Source organism: Mytilus edulis, chromosome 4 (assembly GCF_963676685.1).
Source record: "Mytilus edulis chromosome 4, xbMytEdul2.2, whole genome shotgun sequence".
In the NCBI taxonomy this organism is placed as follows: Eukaryota; Metazoa; Mollusca; class Bivalvia; order Mytilida; family Mytilidae; genus Mytilus; species Mytilus edulis.
In genome coordinates, this window is record NC_092347.1 from 28,273,516 (window position 1) to 28,296,330 (window position 22,815).

General features: G+C 32.6%; 1 protein-coding gene across 2 annotated transcripts in view; it reads left to right on the forward strand.

The window, feature by feature from the left end:
* Positions 1-22,815, forward strand: part of LOC139521825 (myosin-IIIb-like) — a 60,588-nt gene that overhangs the window by 28,037 nt on the left and 9,736 nt on the right. For both annotated transcript variants that reach the window (XM_071315468.1, XM_071315469.1), the window contains exons 14-26: positions 622-733; positions 1,212-1,279; positions 1,536-1,592; positions 1,974-2,093; positions 2,390-2,475; positions 3,118-3,213; positions 3,661-3,752; positions 5,455-5,619; positions 6,085-6,227; positions 7,398-7,588; positions 8,957-9,046; positions 9,747-9,864; positions 10,321-10,368. In XM_071315468.1, coding sequence (XP_071171569.1) covers positions 622-733; positions 1,212-1,279; positions 1,536-1,592; positions 1,974-2,093; positions 2,390-2,475; positions 3,118-3,213; positions 3,661-3,752; positions 5,455-5,619; positions 6,085-6,227; positions 7,398-7,588; positions 8,957-9,046; positions 9,747-9,864; positions 10,321-10,368 — 1,386 coding nt within the window. The remainder of the gene's footprint in view (positions 1-621; positions 734-1,211; positions 1,280-1,535; positions 1,593-1,973; positions 2,094-2,389; positions 2,476-3,117; positions 3,214-3,660; positions 3,753-5,454; positions 5,620-6,084; positions 6,228-7,397; positions 7,589-8,956; positions 9,047-9,746; positions 9,865-10,320; positions 10,369-22,815) is intronic.

Genomic DNA, 22,815 nt, shown 5'->3' on the forward strand with positions numbered 1-22,815 from the left:
AATTTTGTGGATCTGTGATTTTATGGTTCAGCCAAAATATGGATACAACTATATAGAAATTTGTATCTCACCTGTACCCATGAAACCCTCTAGAATTGGTATCCAAAAAATAATAATGAATCTACAGTAGTTGTTTGTTTCATAGATTGATCAGTAAAATAACTGTGGATGTATATAAATTATAAGAGTTTTTGACATTGGATTTACAAATGACAGCTGAAGTTCAATTTCTAAAATATTTTGTATAAAGTATTAAATATGTATAACAACAATTCACTTATGGAACTAGTCGGTCATATGAGAATCTTTACTTGTTCCTAGAAGTGATGTTAGTCTGATGCCGTGACAAATTTTTATCGATCAAGTGATTATACAATTTTTATAATATGTAAGTCGCTGATTGGTTGCAGTTATAGATGTACTATGATGCTGTTTATTACTTAAATTAACCTTATGTCCAGTTTTGAAAACTGGTTAACTTAGATTTAAATCACCAATACATCTACTAACTGCATGTCTCAAACCATATCTGAGATTTAAATGTTTTATAGGCTTTTCAGTATGTACCTATTAATGTTTGATAGAAAGAAGAACGAAAATTTTATGATAAATATTTTCTAGGTTACCTATGATGCTTCGGAATGGTTAGAGAAGAATCGAGACTCTTTGCCTGCAGGATTACAAGAAATGTTACAAGGCAGTACAAATGACTTGGCTAAACTTATATTTAGAGGTAGGTTACTGACCAGTAGTACAACCTGGACAGACTTATATTAAGAGGTATGAAACCTGTACTTTTAAAAATAAAATTTCAAGTACTGTGGATTCATTATTATTCGTTGGATACCAATTTTCGTGGGTTTCGTGGGTACAGGTCAACCATGAATTCATATGTTCAATGAATATCATATTTTCAATAGGATTTGCATACAGCGATTGGCAAAACCACGAAATTAAATATCCACGAATATGCAAGTTTTCAGCAATCCACGAAAATAAATACCCATGAAAATAAATGAATCCACAGTATATTTTTTTCCTTTTTAAGTGAAATTTAAAAGTTAGCAGGCTGAATATAAACTGTCTGTTTGGTTTTATTTTTCATAAAATTTATGAAAATATTTCATTTCATTTTCAAATAAGTGATTATGAATAAAAGCAATTGATGTGAAACACAAAATATTCATACATTGTGCACAATTATTTTAAAGCTCAAATAACAAGAACTGGTACCCTAGCACTCCAGTCAAGAAAATCCAGACATACAAGGAAGAGCAAGGTAAGAACAGCTAATAATTCACAATCTAGAAATGAATAAAAAGTTAATAGATTTGAGATACCTAACATACAAAGTTAATTAAATGGAATTTTATATCTTGCTTATTCTTCAAAAATAGGGATGACTTTTCTTGTAATATACATGAACATTATTTATAATATTAGTTTTGAAAGTCTTAATAATTTGTATATTTGATGGCTTTAAGAAAGTGACTGTAGAATGGTAGCTATATATAATGTTTTACATTTACTTCCAGAGACCATCAGTTGATGGAGGCAGAAAGAGGAAGCAGACGGTCGGAGGACAGTTCAAGGTCAGTTATAATCGTCTGTTTGTATTTCTATGAGGGAGGACAGGACCTTTTTTTCGGGACTCTGGGTCTGGTGTTTTAAGCTCAGGATTTCAGGATTGATCCTTTCGGGATGCAAGAATTCTTTTTTCCAAATTTTGGGATGTCGGGAATTAAATTTCTTCAAATTTGGGACCTCTGGATTTCATATTTTTATACCCCGGATTTCAGGATCAGGACTCTTCCGACTCCCCTCTTCTATTTGTGTTAAATCTATTATATTGTATCGGACATTTAGGAAATTAGAACATCTGAAAAATCTAAAGCTCATACTGCATGAACATTTACAAATATGATCTCTTGAGATCTGTGGTTTATCATATGTTTGTTACTTGATAATTTCAGAATTCTTTACAAATATTAATGGAAAGAATGACATCTGCCACGCCTATATTTGTGAGATGTCTCAAACCAAATCATGTCAAAAGTCCAGGAAAGTTTGACTCAGATTACATCAAACAACAGGTATATACATAAGTTATTTTTCCTCTTCAATACTCTATTTAGTCATTGAAATGGGGGTAGAGCTTTTGAAATTCATCTATATAAATTTGTTTGTTTAAACCAAGAAATGAAAATGAAGTTCTTTTTTAAATTGCTTTTATTAAGGATACAAATGGTATAAAGTATAATTTAAAAAAACTGATCAAAATTTATATAAGTATTTTATAAGAAACAAAATATTAATTAGCTGAAGTTGTAACTTTGAATTATAAAATTGCTGTTTTTGTTTTTAACTGAGTTAAATGTATATTTTACAGCTGTTATACACTGGAATGCTGGAAACTACAAAAATAAGAAGAGAAGGTTTTGCTGTCAGACCAACGTTTCCTGAATTTGTTGACAAGTAAGTAGTGAAGTGAATATAAAATAGAGGTGAAAGATGCCAGAGGGAAAATCCAATCATACATGAAAATAAACTGACAACACCATGGCTAAAAAAGAAACAGACAAACAACAGTATACAAAACACAACATAGAAAACTAAAGACTGGTCAACCCAAACCCCACCAAAAACTGGGGTTATTTCAGGTGCTCTAGAAGGATTAACATATCTTGCTCCACATGTGGCACCTGTAAATTGTTTTCACACTTTTATAAGCCTGTTTTTCCAATTATAATGAGGTTGTCCTGTAAAAGGTAAACATCTCTAATTTCAACCTTAATTATAATATTCATTTATCAGGAATCTGATGTTCAGTAGTTGTTTGTTGATGTGATTCCTAAGTGCTTTTTTGTTTCTGTTTTTTTTTTATACATGTATAGATTTGACCATTGGTTTTTCTGTTTGAATAATTGTACACTAGTCATTTTTGGGGCCCTTTATAGCTTGCTGTTCGGTGTGAGCCAAGGCTCCCTGTTGAAGACTGTACTCTGACCAATAGTGGTTTACTTTTACAAATTGTGACTTAGATGGAGAGTTGTCTCACTGGCACTCATACCACATCTTCTTATATTTATTGACATTATTTTATACTTTTCTTTACAGATACAAAATCATAGTATGTAAAGCAAGTTTACCAGGAACGAAGGAGAACTGTTTGACGATATTAAAAGCCAGTAAAATAACTGGCTGGCAACTTGGGTGTGTATTTTAGATACTTTGATTTAAACTGGAGAATTTAAGGCCCCCGATAAATGAAATGCTGTGTATTTAGTATCTTCATTTATATATAAAATTTCATATTAAAAGTTTGATATTTAAAAACAAGATACAAAGACAGACCCTTGATATTTTGTAAAAAAAGAAAATATGATCTTATCAAAAGAAAGTTTGGACTAACCTCTTGGATATGAATGTATATTCTGTAAATTCAGAAATTATTGCGATTTTGTCATTTAAGACTAAAATGCAATTTTATTTTTTGTTATATTGAGAGAAATTCTGTTTAATTCATATAAATTTTTTTAAGAAATACAAGTTTGAATTTTTTCGATTATAACCCTGTCACATTTTCACAATAATAAAATCATAGCAATAATTTCTGAATTTACAGTAAAGTATATCAACTTGTATTTTTATTATTTGTAGAAAAACTAAAGTATTTTTAAAGTATTACCACATAGAACAGTTGGCAGACATCTTTAAATTAATGGGAAAATCAGCAGTACTGTTACAAAAATGTAAGTGATGCTAATTGTTAGAAATATCAGTCCACTCAATTTATGCCAATCAAAATTTACTTTTTATTTTAATTTTTTTCTGTAAAGTTGCATTATTGTCAGTACATATCAATTTGATGAGCATTTCCAGGCCTTGCCCCCTGGGTTCCATGGTCCAGCGACATTGAATTAATTAGCAATGTTGCTTTCCATCAGATTCCCTTTATTTTAATTTTCTGCCAGCAGGCAAGACATATTTCTGTGTCAATAGTTTATCTATCTCATTAAAATGATTTACCTGCAAAATTTTCAACAATGGGAATAAAGAATCCTCCTGCTAAAATTATTTTCCCAGAAAATTGAAATCAGATTCTTTTCGTAATAAACATCTCGGGGAAAGGATGGGATAATATCATTACAATACAATACAATACAATATTTTTATTGTCAATCAAAGACGCCCTATATGAGAGAGCAGTATAATTACAAACAATTTATTACAATGATTATTATTAATTCTTAATAATATATAATGACAAAATATAGAATAGAGAAAATAAACACAAAAGAAAAATTAAAACCCCAGATATTATTCAATTTCTGTCTTTTGATGAGATAAATATGTGGTTTTATTGACTTTTGAAAAACTGATGGCCTCAGTGAATATCAGTTTTTCAAAAGTCAATTAAACCACATATTTACCGAAACAAAAGACAGTAATTGTTTTATTCCATATCTAAAGAAAAAACAATGTATTTAATGACAAATATTTATCTAAACCAATTGTATATCAAACATTTTACCATAACCTTACATGTAAAAGCGTGTGACGTTTAGCGCAGTGAATAACACTTTTCTCCAGGTGAATATGCTTTTTATGCCCCACCTACGATAGTAGAGGAACATTATGTTTTCTGGTCTGTGCCTCCGTTCGTCCGTCCGTGCGTCCGTTCGCTTCAGGTTAAAGTTTTTGGTCAAGGTAGTTTTTGAAGAAGTTGAAGTCCAATCAACTTGAAACTAAGTACACATGTTCCCCATGATATGATCTTTCTAATTTGAATGCCAAATTATAGTTTTGACCCCAATTTCATGGTCCACTGAACATAGAAAATGATAGTGCGCAGTTCAGGTTAAAGTTTTTGGTCAAGGTAGTTTTTGATGAAGTTAAAGTTGCATTAACTTGAAACTTAGTACACATGTTCCCTATGATATGATCTTTCTAATTTTAATTCCAAATTAAAGTTTTGACCCCAATTTTACGGTCCACTGAACATAGAAAATGATAGTGCGAGTGGGGCATTTGTGTACTATGGACACATTCTTGTTTATTCAAAATCCAATTCATATAGAAAAACCTACTAAAATAATACTAATATGGAATAATTATATATATTAAACGTATAAAAATGTTATTCAATTGTTTATGGATACGATTAGTGCCATAAAATTTTAATTTGGCTTATGAATGATTCTCTGGGTCAGTAAATTGGCATCAGTTACATTTTTTTAACAATTTGTCCCTCTCAGTCCAGAGACTGATTATTAAAATACACAGGTGTTTTAGAACTTCTAGATTCTCACAACCCATTAGCGACTGTATCACATATACTGGTACCTTATCAAAATGGATTTCACTGAAGTAATGAAGAAAGTATTTGACAAAAAGTGAACTCAGTAATTTGCATAATTCATAATGATTAATATTTTATGTTTTTAATTTCAGTGGTAAGAGGTTTTCTGGGAAGATGTGAATATAAAAGATGTCTAGCCAGGGCAAGACAGGAAGCAATGAGAGTTCAACATTTACTGGAAAGCATTCAGAATCTTAGTATAGATCTTAGTAATCACCAACAGGTGGCACTGTTAAATGATCAAAAGATTCCAAAAGGTACTTCTGATTTAATTGCACCTATATATTAAACAGATTTCATGAAACTTCATCAGAGAATTAACTAACTTTTTCGTATGACAAATTGCCAAATTGCGATGATTTTTCTGACCAACCAAAAATTGGTCTGAATGAAAATTTAAGGGGGAAAAAATATGGAAAAATAACCTGTATACCCTGAAATTAGAAACTTGTATTTACACCACAATATGGGGATCAGACAGTTCATTTTTGAGGATGTTAAGGCAGCTGAATGGCTTATATATTTTCTGAACAGAATAGTTGTTAGATTTACAAAAAAGTGTGACATGATACAGAACATATAATGAATACACATGTACTGACAAATTTAAAATTAGAAATGCATGAATAAATAATGAACTTTGGTTTAAATTTAAATATCTGAAAGATGTTTAATTCCGCATATAAAAGGTTGATATAAACATTTTGCAATATAATTTTCAGCGTTCTTTGGAAAGTATGATGAGAGTGATCAACCACCATACATTCCTTCATTTAATTCTGATGTTATATCTATACAACCATCAATGAGGAGTTACGAACAACCTGCCAAGGCTCCTACAACCTCACGAGAAATGGGAACTCAGGTAAATATATATCTTGGTGTAATAACAAGCAGAATACCTAAATGTGTTAAAGGGGCACTAGCTACGAGATATATAAAAAAAATAAAGTAAGATTTTGTTTTGTTCAATCAATAATGAAAGTGAAATAGTGAAATAATAATTTGCTTTTAGCAGCCAAAATGGTTCAATTTTGTCAAATTAAGCCAAGAAACATTGATAATTACTCATTCACTTGCAAGTGAATTAGTCTACCTCATTAAATCTGTATGCATGTGAACTTCAATTTAACCCCTTGCTAGAGATTGACAATGCATGCATTGTACGTGTACTGGTTATTTAAAGAAAAAGAATGTCAACAATGAAAGTGAAACTACGGTAAATCATTTGAATACTGATTCGATCCATATAAAATCATTCTTATACGGTTAAAACAATGAGAAACATATATTTTAATCTATAAAATAAACTCAAACAAACCTAAAAAAAATCCAATTGCATGTGTTGGTTTAATCTATTCATATCTTCATTCATGTTTACATTGCTTATACGGTCATCTGAGGTCAAATCGATAGTAAATTAGATGGCGTCTGGACTAAAATACACATGAAACGAACCTACATATTATCTACCCCATGCTCTGTAAACTGTTTATTTTAGACTTTTGGTAGTTTGGATAAATGTTTTACACTATTATAAATCAAATATGAGAATTTGAGTCAAATCGGTGACCACGAATTTGACAGCTAGTGCCCCTTTAAGGCTCTGGATTGAAAGTCAAATTTTGACCTTAATTGTTAACTTTTAATGCGAATGGACTTCGCTGGCGAGTTGTCTCATTGACACTCACATTACTAATTCTTCTTATTAAAAAGAATGAAAAAAAAGTAATTTAATAATAATCATGTCTGGAAGAACTTCTTAAAACCAAGTATCTTATCTATGATAATAATATATCTCAATGAGACAGCAACCTAATAAAAATAATAACCAAAGGAAATCATTGCATATTTTAAAAAGTTGTAAGCAAAGTAGACAAAGGACAAAGAATTGGTATAAAGTTTTAAGTTTGTAAATATATTTTGGAGATACATAGTAAAGTAATTTATCGGTATTACTGTGATTTAATAAAAGTTTTTATAAATTTTAATCGTTCAGAAAACAAGTGACTATTAATTTTGCATATATTTGCAGGCCAGTAGTTCTGAGTCAGAATTTTCTGATGATGAATTTAAACCTATATCATCCACAAACTATGGTCCTCCAGGGACAAAACATGCTACAATTAGATGGTTTAAAGAAACCCAGACCCAACAGGTGTATGATCCTGTCAATACTGATGGTAACTTTATAGCTGAATGGTTCCATGGTGTCATTAGCAGGAAGTAAGTTAATATTTAAGTTAAAGGATTCCAGAATTTTACTACTGTGGACTCATCTATTTTCTTGGATTGAGGAAAACTTGCATTTTTCATAAATATTGGATTTCATTGTTTTGCCCATCTCTACATACGAAACCCATACAAAATTTGTAACTAAATGAACATTTGAATTTGTTTTTCACCTATACCAAGGAAACCCACTAAAATTGGTATCCAACAAAAATAATGAATCCACAGTATTCTTCTAACTTCAAACCTTATGATTTTTCCTTCTTTCATATAAATGAACCAACAATAACAGTATGCATTCAATTGTATAATATCTGGTTGTTAAATTAATTTTAATAGATGCATATGTTGGAATAACTTAATTGTTCTCAAAATTTCTATGACATGTATTATGTTTTGGTACTGATAGAAAAATGTTGTTAAGGTTCAGTTTGTTTTATGTGCATTTGTTGCTTGGATTTTTCAATATTGGACAACAATTTAAGATTATTCATTTCAAAATGTGAAACCTATTATTTTTGCAATTATATGGGGACCAAGTCCCCTATTACAGTAGAAAAATCAATAAAAAAACATTTTCATTGTACTAATGAACTTAAAATCATTCAAATTTTTTTTTGTCGCTTTTTTTAATTCCTGCATTTGCGCAGAACTCAGAAATCTACTTCCTTCTTCCGGTCTCGTTGTAGTGAGACTTTGAGTAGTCTAATAAAATATAGGAACTTAAGGAACACAATACCAATATTTCATTTTCAATAATTCTTTGTCTTTGATATGAATTAATGTTACCTGATGCATTGCGTTTCTTTGTTTACATTGAACATGACGTCATAACTTATATAACGTCACAAGTAAAATCCCTAACAACAGAACCAAAATCGGAAACGTTACAGTATTTCCGTTTCTTTTTTTTTAACAAATATGTAAGTTACACAAATAATTCATACAGACTTCTTCCCCATTCACACGAAATGCCTGCCTCATATTTAAAGCATCACAACATTTCTGAATTTTCATAACTGTACAGTACTATACCATTTTACATCATGCAGTTTATAATTTGCATCCTAATGTTTTAATTGTCTTATTTTCAGAGAAAGTGTACAGGTTAATAAGGATTTAGTTGGCAAAATGTCATTTATATACATGTGTTTTCACAATTATGTATTACATTTCAATATTATTCTTCAAGTTAACATCAAGAGGAATGATGTAGAAATTTGAAATGATGATCCAGATTCGGTTCATTAATACATTTGTAATCCTTTATTTTATATTTTCAATACCCCTGTTTTATTTTCGTTATTGACATACAGTTATCTTTCAGTAATTATCAATTAAAATGTATTGATGTATTTACAGAGCATCAGAAAGATTATTAAAAAGTAAATCAGTTGGATGTTACCTGGTCAGGGTCAGCGAGAGTAGATTTGGTTACACCCTCTCTTTCAGGTAATTATACATTAACACTTTAAATTTATCAATTACAAACGAAACTGAACCAATGCCTGGTGAGTCTGTAGTACGGTAGATCAGTCCATAAAGTGGATATCTCGGGTATGCAGGGTCGTTATGATAAAAAACATAAAATGTAGAGAGTCTTATTATAAACAACAACACTTTAGGGACTGCTGCATAAATTTATTGATCGACAAAAAATTTAGACGTCACAATGTTACAATGGTAAGTAACGTTATTAATAGCAACTGAAAGTGAAAGTGAAAGTTCATTGCAAGTGTGTAAGTAAACTATAAAAAGGAATTGAAATAAAATGTTTTTGTTGTGAAAATGTTTGTTAAAATTATTCTTCCAAAATGTTTTTGTTCTCTTGCATCGTGGAAAGGATAATACAATAAGTTGTCAGGCTCTGTATAGACAGTATAGGTTGTGTGGTCTGAATGTTCATTTAACCTTCTTCCCCAAAATAGACGACATTATACCATAAAACTATAGAAAAATATAAATTATTACAGTAATTAAAAAATTACAAAGATACCGGTAATTAAGTTAAGATTGAATTAACTATTTCCCCACATAGATGCCTCAATGAATGTTGTCATTGTTTTTAAGAATGTGAAAGCTTAATATATTACTTCAACATGTAAGAAATTGTTGGTAACAGACATGTAACTTTAGGCTTTTTCTTTTACAGGGCAAAAGACAGATCAAGACACTATATGATAGACCAATTAGCTAATAAAAAGTTCATTATTATTGGAGAGCCTAAAGTTCATAGAACATTGAAAGATCTTGTGGAATATCACAAAAAGGTAAGAAATATAACAAAACTTCTACAGGACAGGTCAAAGTTATCAGATAGTCATCCTTTAAAAAATGTATCATCAATCGAAACCATACAAATATACCATTGATACACAAAATATTGATGCTTAAGCCCTTCTAGTGGCGGATCCAGAGGGGGGTTCCAGGGGTTGGAACCCCACCTTTTTTTGGATGATCAATGCATTTGAATGGGAACATATAGTTGGAACTCCTCCTTTATCCTGGGTTGGGACACCTCCTTTTTAAAATGGCTTAATTTGCCCCTGCCTTCTACCTTCTGAGTATTTAATTAAGTCTAAACAAATCATTCATTTGTACACAGTTGTCAGGTAATAATACTTAGGCCTTGCTTTCAGTGTCATTCATTGCAGGCAGGACAGAAATAAGTACTTTTACAAATTAAAGTCTACTGTATTTGATCATTAAAATCTTCTTCTTTTCAGAATAAGTTGTCTAATTGGGATGGTTTTCTTCAAGTTCCTTGTGGACAGGTGAGAATTCTTTATAATTATAAGTATATGTATTTCTCTTTATTTTTGTAGCATACTTAAAAAAAAAATAACTTGCTTTTTGATGGAAAAATATTTTCATATATCATTATGTATGAAATTCATAACTGAGGCCACACCAATTTAATTTCTTGTTTTACAGATTTTTGGACTCCAAAATTTGGGGCGAGCGAGCGATTTGAAAATTTTAATAAAAAAATATTTAATTTGCAAATTTTTGAGGCGAAGCTTGAAAAGTAAAGGCGAGCGATTATAATTTTTTTTTGTAAACATAAAATAATAGGTTTTGACAATATTAAAACTTGATTTATCACTTGTAATTTGACATTTCTTTAATTTCTGAAGTATTTTTTCCCTGTTCACCAAGAAATAATTAAATCTGGTCTATGTATGTGTGACTGACAATGAGACAATTCTCCATCCAAGTCATAATCAGTTTAGGGGCAAACCCTTAATGTTATAAATATCCCTTTTACATGTTTTATGAGGGATCAATATAAGTTATAATATATCTGTTTGTACAAAAGGGCTCATATTTTCTCAAAGAACTATATATCTATCTGGTATTAAATGGTCAAAACATGTTCAAGAATTTTGTAATGTTCCTGGACTTTAACCATGTTAAATTAACACATTTACTTTAACAGTTTAATATTATTCAAAATAAGTCATGTAAGTGGACCCCTCTTTCAGAAAAAGTTGTTTAAAATATGATGTAACTCTCCTCTGTTTGAGTACAAAATTCTAAGTTTTCAAAGGTTTTGTATAGAAGAACTATACAAATCCTTGGTATTTCTATTTTCTTTTCTACATCAGTAAAATGACCCCTTGTCTAAGGGAGGGTTGTTCTCAACCTGATGATAACAAACACAGGTCAAAGTACGGCCTTTTACACACGGCTTTGATACAGACCAAACAGCAAGCTATAAAGGACCCCAAAATTATTAGCGCACACAATTCGAACAGGAAAACCAACGATCTAATTTTTAGCTCACCTGACCTGAAAGGTCAAGTGAGCTTTTCTCATCACTTGGTGTCCGTCGTCCGTCGTCCGTAAACTTTTACAAAAATCTTCTCCTCTGAAACTACTGGGCCAAATTCTACCAAACTTGGCCACAATCATCCTTGGGATATCTAGTTTAAAAAATGTGTGGCGTGACCCGTCAAACCAACCAAGATGGCCGCCATGGCTAAAAATAGAACATAGGGGTAAAATGCAGTTTTTGGCTTATAACTCAAAAGCCAAAGCATTTAGAGCAAATCTGACATGGGGGTAAAATTGTTTATCAGGTGAAGATCTATCTGCCCTGAAATTTTCAGACGAATCGGATAACCTGTTGTTGGGTTGCTGCCCCTGAAATGGTTATTTTAAGGAAATTTTGCAGTTTTTGGTTATTATCTTGAATACTATTATAGATAGAGATAAACTGTAAACAGCAATAATGTTCAGCAAATTAAGACCTACAAATAAGTCAGCAAGATCAAAATTGTCAGTCATTCCCTTAAGGAGTTATTGCCCTTTATAGTCAATTTTTAACAACTTTTCGTCATTTTTTGTAACTTGTACAAAAATCTTCTTCTCTGAAACTACATGGCCAAATTTAACAAAACTTGGACACAATTATCATTGTGGTATATAGTTTAAAAAATGTGTCCGATGACCTCGCCTTCCAAACAAAATGGCTGACATGGCTAAAATTAGAACATAGTGGTAAAATGCAGTTTTTGATTTATATCTTTGAAACTAAGACATTTAGGGCAAATCTCTCAAGATTTTAATGTCTATCAGAATAAGATCTATTCCCTCACAAATTTTCAGATAAATCGGACAACTTGTTGTTGGGTTGCTGCCCTAAAATTGATAATTTTAAGGAAATTTTGCAGTTTTTGGTTATTATCTTGTATACTTTTATAGATAGAGATAAACTGAAAACAGCAATAATGTTCAGCAAAGTAAGATCTACAAATAAGTCACCATGATCAAAATTGTAAGAGGACCCCTTAAGGAGTTATTGCCCTTTATAGTCAATATTGAACAACTTTTCGTCATTTTTGTAACTTGTACAAAAATCTTCTTATCTAAAAGTATGGGCCAAATTTAACCAAACTTGGCCACAATCATTACTAGGGTATCTATTTAAAAAAAGTGTCAAATGACCCCACCTACCAACCAAGATGATTGACATCAGTAAATACAGTAACAGGTGAGCGACACAGGCTCTTGAGAGCCTCTAGTTGGTTATTATCTTGAATACTATTATAGATAGAGATAAACTGTAAACAGCAATAATGTTCAGCAAAGTAAGATCTACAAATAAGTCAGCATGATCAAAATTGTTAGAGGACCCCTTAAGGAGTTATTGCCCTTTAGAGTCAATATTAAACAACTTTTCCTCATTTTTGTAACTTGTATAAAAATCTTTTCTAAAACTACTTGGCCAAATTTAACCAAACTTGGCCACAATCATAATACTAGGGTATCTATTTTTAAAAAGAGTGTCTAATGACCCCGCCTACCAACAAAGATGGCCAACATCAGTAAACACATTAACAGGTGAGCGACACAGGCTCTTGAGAGCCTCTAGTTATATCCAAACGGGAAAATACCAATGAACAACATCAACAAACGATAACTGCTGAACGACAGGCCCCTGAATCAATCAGGACAGGTGCATAAACATGTAGTGGCTATGGATAGTTTTGTTTCGCCTACATTTTTTATAGGGAATATAAGTAAGGGGGAAAGAAACCAATTTTTTTGTTCTTTACAGGTATTTCCGCTGAACTTTATAAATTTATTTCGGAGCACTCCCACTATAGATAAATAGGTTTCATGCTGAAACAAATATTCTCACATATATTTACACAGTGTGGTGGGGTGCTTTTATGTTTAAAATCGTTATATACAGGTTAGACTGTGATTTTAATAACAAATGTTGATATCTTTTTATAATATTTACAAAAAAACGGTGCGGGAAATGGACATGATTACATTTCCGGATGCGGGAAGCGGGAATATAAAAATAATAAAAAAATTCTGTTTTGAAAAAAATAGGTGCGGGCGGGTCCGTCGAACAAGGAATCAAATTGGTGTGGCCTGAAGATTATTTTTGTTATCAAAACAAAGTTTCTGTTTGAAAAAAATGTATTAAGCTTCTTCAAAAGGACATATGTATTAGGTTATATAGCTGTAACATCATCAATAAATCTAAAATTTACAAATTTAAATTGGAGATTTTTTTTTATCTGATCCAAAGCAAGGTTATGCAAAAGGTCGTGCAAATAGTGTTAGTGACTAATTTTTTCTTCTTAATTAGATGTTAAAAGATGTTGCACAAGTGCCAATGAGACAACTATCTCTCCAAGTCACAATTTGTAAAAGTAAACCAATATAGGTTAAAGTACGGTCTCAACACAGAGCCTTGGCTTACTCCTAACAGCAAGCTATAAAGGGCCCCAAAAAGGATAAGTGTAAAACCATTCAAACAGAAAAACATGAAAAAAGAGAAACACTTATGAACCATGCTTTTAATATTTCAAAGTACCAATAATTGTAATTGTTTTTATGCAGATCAAGTACAATTGATTCTTCCAACATTTTTTCTCTCACAGTTTTACATACATTTTCTCCATTTGTTTTTGTTACAGGAACATGGGGAATGTGATAACCAGGATCTTATGGGAGAGAACTTTTATTTTACTCTTGTTTTGTTACAGGAACATGGGGAATGTGATTACCAGGATCTTATGGGAGAGAACTTTTATTTTACTCTTGTTTTTGTTACAGGAACATGGGAAAAGTGATTACCAGGATCTTATGGGAGAGAACTTTTATTTTACTCTTGTTTTTGTTACAGGAACATGGGGAATGTGATTACCATGATCTTATGGGAGAGAACTTTTATTTTACTCTTGTTTTTGTTACAGGGACATGGAGAATGTGATTACCAGAATCTTATGGGAGAGAACTTTTATTTTACTCTTGTTTTGTTACAGGAACATGGGAAAAGTGATTACCAGGATCTTATGGGAGAGAACTTTTATTTTACTCTTGTTTTGTTACAGGAACATGGGAAAAGTGATTACCAGGATCTTATGGGAGAGAACTTTTATTTTACTCTTGTTTTTGTTACAGGAACATGGGGAATGTGATTACCAGGATCTTATGGGAGAGAACTTTTTTTTTACTCTTGTTTTGTTACAGGAACATGGAGAATGTGATTACCAGGATCTTATGGGAGAGAACTTTTATTTTACTCTTGTTTTTGTTACAGGAACATGGGGAATGTGATTACCAGGATCTTATGGGAGAGAAGTTTTATTTTACTCTTGTTTTGTTACGGGAACATGGGGAATGTGATTACCAGGATCTTATGGGAGAGAAGTTTTATTTTACTCTTGTTTTGTTACGGGAACATGGGGAAAGTGATTACCAGGATCTTATGGGAGAGAACTTTTATTTTACTCTTGTTTTTGTTACAGGAACATGGGGAAAGTGATTACCAGGATCTTATGGGAGAGAACTTTTATTTTACTCTTGTTTTTGTTACAGGAACATGGAGAATGTGATTACCAGGATGTTATGGGAGAGAACTTTTATTTTACTCTTGTTTTGTTACAGGAACATGGGGAATGTGATTACCAGGATCTTATGGGAGAGAAGTTTTATTTTACTCTTGTTTTGTTACAGGAACATGGGGAATGTGATTACCAGGATCTTATGGGAGAGAACTTTTATTTTACTCTTGTTTTTGTTACAGGAACATGGGGAATGTGATTACCAGGATCTTATGGGAGAGAACTTTTATTTTACTCTTGTTTTTGTTACAGGAACATGGGGAATGTGATTACCAGGATCTTATGGGAGAGAACTTTTATTTTACTCTTGTTTTGTTACAGGAACATGGGGAATTTGATTACCAGGATCTTATGGGAGAGAACTTTTATTTTACTCTTGTTTTTGTTACAGGAACATGGGGAAAGTGATTACCAGGATCTTATGGGAGAGAACTTTTATTTTACTCTTGTTTTGTTACAGGAACATGGGGAATGTGATTACCAGGATCTTATGGGAGAGAACTTTTATTTTACTCTTGTTTTTGTTACAGGAACATGGGGAAAGTGATTACCAGGATCTTATGGGAGAGAACTTTTATTTTACTCTTGTTTTGTTACAGGAACATGGGGAATGTGATTACCAGGATCTTATGGGAGAGAACTTTTATTTTACTCTTGTTTTGTTACAGGAACATGGGGAAAGTGATTACCAGGATCTTATGGGAGAGAACTTTTATTTTACTCTTGTTTTTGTTACAGGAACATGGGGAATGTGATTACCAGGATCTTATGGGAGAGAACTTTTATTTTACTCTTGTTTTGTTACAAGAACATGGGGAATGTGATTACCAGGATCTTATGGGAGAGAAGTTTTATTTTACTCTTGTTTTTGTTACAGGAACATGGGGAATGTGATTACCAGGATCTTATGGGAGAGAACTTTTATTTTACTCTTGTTTTGTTACAGGAACATGGGGAATGTGATTACCAGGATCTTATGGGAGAGAACTTTTATTTTACTCTTGTTTTTGTTACAGGAACATGGGGAATGTGATTACCAGGATCTTATGGGAGAGAACTTTTATTTTACTCTTGTTTTGTTACAGGAACATGGGGAATGTGATTACCAGGATCTTATGGGAGAGAACTTTTATTTTACTCTTGTTTTTGTTACAGGAACATGGGGAATGTGATTACCAGGATCTTATGGGAGAGAAGTTTTATTTTACTCTTGTTTTGTTACAGGAACATGGGGAAAGTGATTACCAGGATCTTATGGGAGAGAACTTTTATTTTACTCTTGTTTTGTTACAGGAACATGGGGAATGTGATTACCAGGATCTTATGGGAGAGAACTTTTATTTTACTCTTGTTTTTGTTACAGGAACATGGGGAATGTGATTACCAGGATCTTATGGGAGAGAACTTTTATTTTACTCTTGTTTTTGTTACAGGAACATGGGGAATGTGATTACCAGGATCTTATGGGAGAGAACTTTTATTTTACTCTTGTTTTGTTACAGGAACATGGGGAATTTGATTACCAGGATCTTATGGGAGAGAACTTTTATTTTACTCTTGTTTTTGTTACAGGAACATGGGGAAAGTGATTACCAGGATCTTATGGGAGAGAACTTTTATTTTACTCTTGTTTTGTTACAGGAACATGGGGAATGTGATTACCAGGATCTTATGGGAGAGAACTTTTATTTTACTCTTGTTTTTGTTACAGGAACATGGGGAATGTGATTACCAGGATCTTATGGGAGAGAAGTTTTATTTTACTCTTGTTTTGTTACGGGAACATGGGGAATGTGATTACCAGGATCTTATGGGAGAGAACTTTTATTTTACTCTTGTTTTTGTTACAGGAACATGGGGAAAGTGATTACCAGGATCTTATGGGAGAGAACTTTTATTTTACTCTTGTTTTTGTTACAGGAACATGGAGAATGTGATTACCAGGATGTTATGGGAGAGAACTTTTATTTTACTCTTGTTTTGTTACAGGAACATGGGGAATGTGATTACCAGGATCTTATGGGAGAGAACTTTTATTTTACTCTTGTTTTGTTACAGGAACATTAGGAATGTGATTACCAGGATCTTATGGGAGAGAACTTTTATTTTACTCTTGTTTTTGTTACAGGAACATGGGGAATGTGATTACCAGGATCTTATGGGAGAGAACTTTTATTTTACTCTTGTTTTGTTACAAGAACATGGGGAATGTGATTACCAGGATCTTATGGGAGAGAACTTTTATTTTACTCTTGTTTTTGTTACAGGAACATGGGGAATGTGATTACCAGGATCTTATGGGAGAGAACTTTTATTTTACTCTTGTTTTGTTACAGGAACATGGGGAATGTGATTACCAGGATCTTATGGGAGAGAACTTTTATTTTACTCTTGTTTTTGTTACAGGAACATGGAGAATGTGATTACCAGGATCTTATGGGAGAGAAGTTTTATTTTACTCTTGTTTTGTTACGGGAACATGGGGAATGTGATTACCAGGATCTTATGGGAGAGAACTTTTATTTTACTCTTGTTTTGTTACAGGAACATGGGGAATGTGATTACCAGGATCTTATGGGAGAGAACTTTTATTTTACTCTTGTTTTTGTTACAGGAACATGGGGAATGTGATTACCAGGATCTTATGGGAGATAACTTTTATTTTACTCTTGTTTTTGTTACAGGAACATGGGGAATGTGATTACCAGGATCTTATGGGAGAGAACTTTTATTTTACTCTTGTTTTTGTTACAGGAACATGGGGAATGTGATTACCAGGATCTTATGGGAGAGAACTTTTATTTTACTCTTGTTTTGTTACAAGAACATGGGGAATGTGATTACCAGGATCTTATGGGAGAGAACTTTTATTTTACTCTTGTTTTTGTTACAGGAACATGGGGAATGTGATTACCAGGATCTTATGGGAGAGAACTTTTATTTTACTCTTGTTTTGTTACAAGAACATGGGGAATGTGATTACCAGGATCTTATGGGAGAGAACTTTTATTTTACTCTTGTTTTTGTTACGGGAACATGGGGAATGTGATTACCAGGATCTTATGGGAGAGAACTTTTATTTTACTCTTGTTTTTGTTACAGGAACATGGGGAATGTGATTACCAGGATCTTATGGGAGAGAACTTTTATTTTACTCTTGTTTTTGTTACAGGAACATGGGGAATGTGATTACCAGGATCTTATGGGAGAGAACTTTTATTTTACTCTTGTTTTGTTACAGGAACATGGGGAATGTGATTACCAGGATCTTATGGGAGATAACTTTTATTTTACTCTTGTTTTTGTTACAGGAACATGGGGAATGTGATTACCAGGATCTTATGGGAGAGAACTTTTATTTTACTCTTGTTTTGTTACAGGAACATGGGGAATTTGATTACCAGGATCTTATGGGAGAGAACTTTTATTTTACTCTTGTTTTTGTTACAGGAACATGGGGAATGTGATTACCAGGATCTTATGGGAGAGAACTTTTATTTTACTCTTGTTTTTGTTACAGGAACATGGGAAAAGTGATTACCAGGATCTTATGGGAGATAACTTTTATTTTACTCTTGTTTTTGTTACAGGAACATGGGGAATGTGATTACCAGGATCTTATGGGAGAGAACTTTTATTTTACTCTTGTTTTGTTACGGGAACATGGGGAATGTGATTACCAGGATCTTATGGGAGATAACTTTTATTTTACTCTTGTTTTTGTTACAGGAACATGGGGAAAGTGATTACCAGGATCTTATGGGAGAGAACTTTTATTTTACTCTTGTTTTGTTACAGGAACATGGGGAATGTGATTACCAGGATCTTATGGGAGAGAACTTTTATTTTACTCTTGTTTTGTTACGGGAACATGGGGAATGTGATTACCAGGATCTTATGGGAGAGAACTTTTATTTTACTCTTGTTTTTGTTACAGGAACATGGGAAAAGTGATTACCAGGATCTTATGGGAGATAACTTTTATTTTACTCTTGTTTTGTTACAGGAACATGGGGAATGTGATTACCAGGATCTTATGGGAGAGAACTTTTATTTTACTCTTGTTTTTGTTACAGGAACATGGGAAAAGTGATTACCAGGATCTTATGGGAGATAACTTTTATTTTACTCTTGTTTTGTTACAGGAACATGTAGGCGAGTGATATGAGAGCCAAATTCACATTTTTAATGCACCTACCTAACACACGGCTAAATTATATATCACTGGAAAGCTAAGAATGTGTACTTTCTAAATATCCCGGTCGTCAAAAGAAATTATGGTGCATTTTTTTAAAAATCGAGGTCAAAGGTCATGGGTGCAATTTCAATTCACGGATACATCCAGTAGAAAAATCGAGTCAAAACAAATACAAAAATGAAACAATTTTATAGGAATGCTGTATTACTGTTGGGAAAATATATTTCTATCATAGTATTAATTAATTTTGGTTGATTTTAACGGTAACGCATGTTACTTAACGTTTTCTCTCGGAGTCTTTGAAAATCAACCATTAAGTCACACAAATGTATCTGTAGTCGCCCTTGCATTATCTAAATCTTATAATACCTCCATATCATTTGATTGCACGTATTTACAAACATATATCTGCAAATTTGATATAAATAATTCGAAACAAAATATTTGAAGCAAGGGGAAAATATAACATTTGACGTATTTTTAATTGTTTAGAAAGTCCCATGATGAGCTGTACATTAAAATTGAGGAAGCGTATGGTCTCCGGTTAGTTTGAAAGCCTACCAACCGCTTCAAGATCAGACAACCATAGGGAGGATTTTTTTTTATTATTGTAGTGCAATATGTTGAGTCTGGATCATACCGCAATTTCATTTACGTCACTAAATCAGATATGACAAGAGCACTAACTAACATTACTAAAATGAGTAAAGTGCTACTAGTATATTTATATCATCAAATTGACAATTTTAATATAAAACATCACAAGGAAAATATGACCACTCATTGTACGTTAAACTGTGTTTGATTTTACTTTAGTCGGTCGCCGTGTATCTTGAGATATCTTATTAATCAAACAACACTTGACAAAGGAGTTTGTACTTATTTTAAATTACGCTAGTGATGACCTTCGGGCTACTTTGGCACTACGTATTACTTTTTTATATCTTGTTTCGCCGCTTCAAACGGAGGACAAGGTTATCCTAATATTGAACCTTTTATTTGGCTTTCTTATGTTAAAATCCCGTTAGCGTATAACCTAAATGATCGAAACGTCGGACCAATGGGATGTAGGACCATTTAGGTGTCGGAATATTGCGATATCGGAATATTATAGCTTCATTTTAACTTGTAATCTCATCATTCTTATCGGTCAAAATATCCATACAAAGACAACTTCCTTGGCATGGCCATATACCAGTACAACAGAGGTTTTGCTCAAAGCGGACACAAGATCTACTATATACAGATTGAATTAAAAATTGGAAATGGACATGAGGGATTTGTCAAAGAGACACCAACCCGTTCAAAAAGCAGACAACGGCCGACGACCACCAATGGGTCATCAATGCAGCAAGAAACTCCCAAACCCGGAGGCGTTCTTCAGCTGGCCCCTAAACAAAAATGTACTAGTTTGAAAAGATAATGGACGTCATACTAAGCTTTGAAATATACTCAAGAAATTAAAACAAAAAATCATACAAAAATAAAAAAAGGCCAGGGGCTCCTGACTTGGGACAGGCGCAAAATTGAGGCGGGGTTAAACATGTTTTTGCAATCTCAAACCCCCCCCCCCCCCCTTGCGTGAACAGATCAAATCTTGTAGAAAGTTGCATAACATCATACCGGACCGATATTGCCTTTTAACCAACCAAAGTCATGCAGAGAACTTTTATTGTTTCTGTAGTTAGGTTGACATTGTCTTGGATAAAATTTTGACCCCCAGAAGAAAAATAATGCCATGTAGAATGTATGCCCCATTTCCATTTTTCTCAGTCAAACTTGTTAATAGTTATCAAAGGTGTGTCCACAAATACGGTGCATTTGTAATGACAAATCGAAATGAAAAAGAGGTAAAAAGAATAAGACAAAATTATAGAGCTACTGTATACAATATTGGATGTACCTTGGCCTTGTTAAGGCTGTATACATGTACATTGTAACTATAAATTGACCATATATTTTTAATATTTGTTGAAGCTGATAATATGTTATTTAGTTTTCTCGGCAGCGATCCTCGGCATAAATTAAGTAATTAAAGTTGTTAACCAGAATACTTCCTTGTGTACAGGCACGTCATCTTTAATCGTCGAAATGTTAGTAAAAGCTGTTTTATGTTCAGAATAAAATAGCTCTATACTTTCTCACTTCAAATTTTGTAGTAATATTTAGCGATGCAAGCTCAATAGTATACAGATTTAATAGTAAAATTATCACAAGTTATTTTGTAAGTCAGATCATTACGTCCACTTGTATTTGTGTCCATCTGATGAGTTAAGCCTTTTTCAACTGATTTTTATAGTTCGTTCTTATGTTGTACTGTTATACCACTGTCCAAGGTTAGGGGGAGGGTTTGAATCCCGTTAACATGTTAACCCCGCCACATTATTTATGTATGTGCCTGTCCCAAGTCAGGAGCCTGTACATGTAATTCAGTGGTTGTCGTTTGTTTATGTGTTACATATTTGTTTTTCGTTCATTTTTTTTACATAAATAAGGCCGTTAGTTTTCTCGTTTGAATTGTTTTACATTGTCTTATCGAAACCTTTTATAGCTGACTATGCGGTATGGGCTTTGCTCATTGTTGAAGGCCGTACGGTGACCTATAGTTGTTAATGTTTGTGTCATTTTGGTCTTTTGTGGATAGTTGTCTCATTGGCAATCATATCACATCTTCTTTTTTATATATATTGTAGGAGATATATGTATTAACACTCAATACAGCTTGAGTTTGCTACTCAGAGGATACCTTATGAAGTTGTGTAACTTGCTTATAGGCTTTATACATTTGTAAAATATACAAACAGACAATTCAGAATGAGTTGTAGATCTTCTGCCCTCGTTGATATATGAGAAGAGACTGGTCGGTAGAATTGGTACATGTAGTACAAAGTCTTTGTACAGACAAAACAGAAGCTGATAGGTTGTACTTACTTTTGAAATATTCATAGCAACTCTTATGATATTTTGTATGTTCAAATGGGATGTTTTCATTTTTTCATATTCATCGACCAGTCTGTAAACTTTATCTTTTCGTTTCCCCACTGCGGCAATACAACTGTATCTTCATTTTAGTGTTTAACTACATAGTTTCTATGTAGTAAATACATGACAGACTATGCATCTGTTGTCAATCAATGGATATTTTTTGCTCTTTAGCTTAGGAAGGGTTTCATTGTGAACTGGACTGTGAAAATTTGACACGACTCGGAAGATTTTCTACAATTTTCCGATACGATTCCTTATTTAGAAATGGGTGAATTCTACAGAACTCAAAAACTATGTTTTACTTTGATTTGATCTTATTTTCGGACGATTTTATATCTATTTAAGCTCCACTGAAGTTCAAGATAGAAATAGAACCGTTTAAATATGATTTATCGTACTCTAATAGCACTATTAAGTACACGGAAATCGACTAATATATTCAGTAAAAAAACGATAACTAAATAGATAAGGGATTCCGGAAACTATAGTGATGTTACCCAACATCATAAAATTACAGAAATTCGTGATTTTAAGAAATGTTGAGATAAAGCCTTGATCTTGAATGAAAAAACGATAACTGATGAGTGATTTGGTGTGTTCTAAAACGGATCGAGTGCAAAAGCATTTAATAAAATTTTTATTGTAGATCCGAAAAGGTCAGGATTATG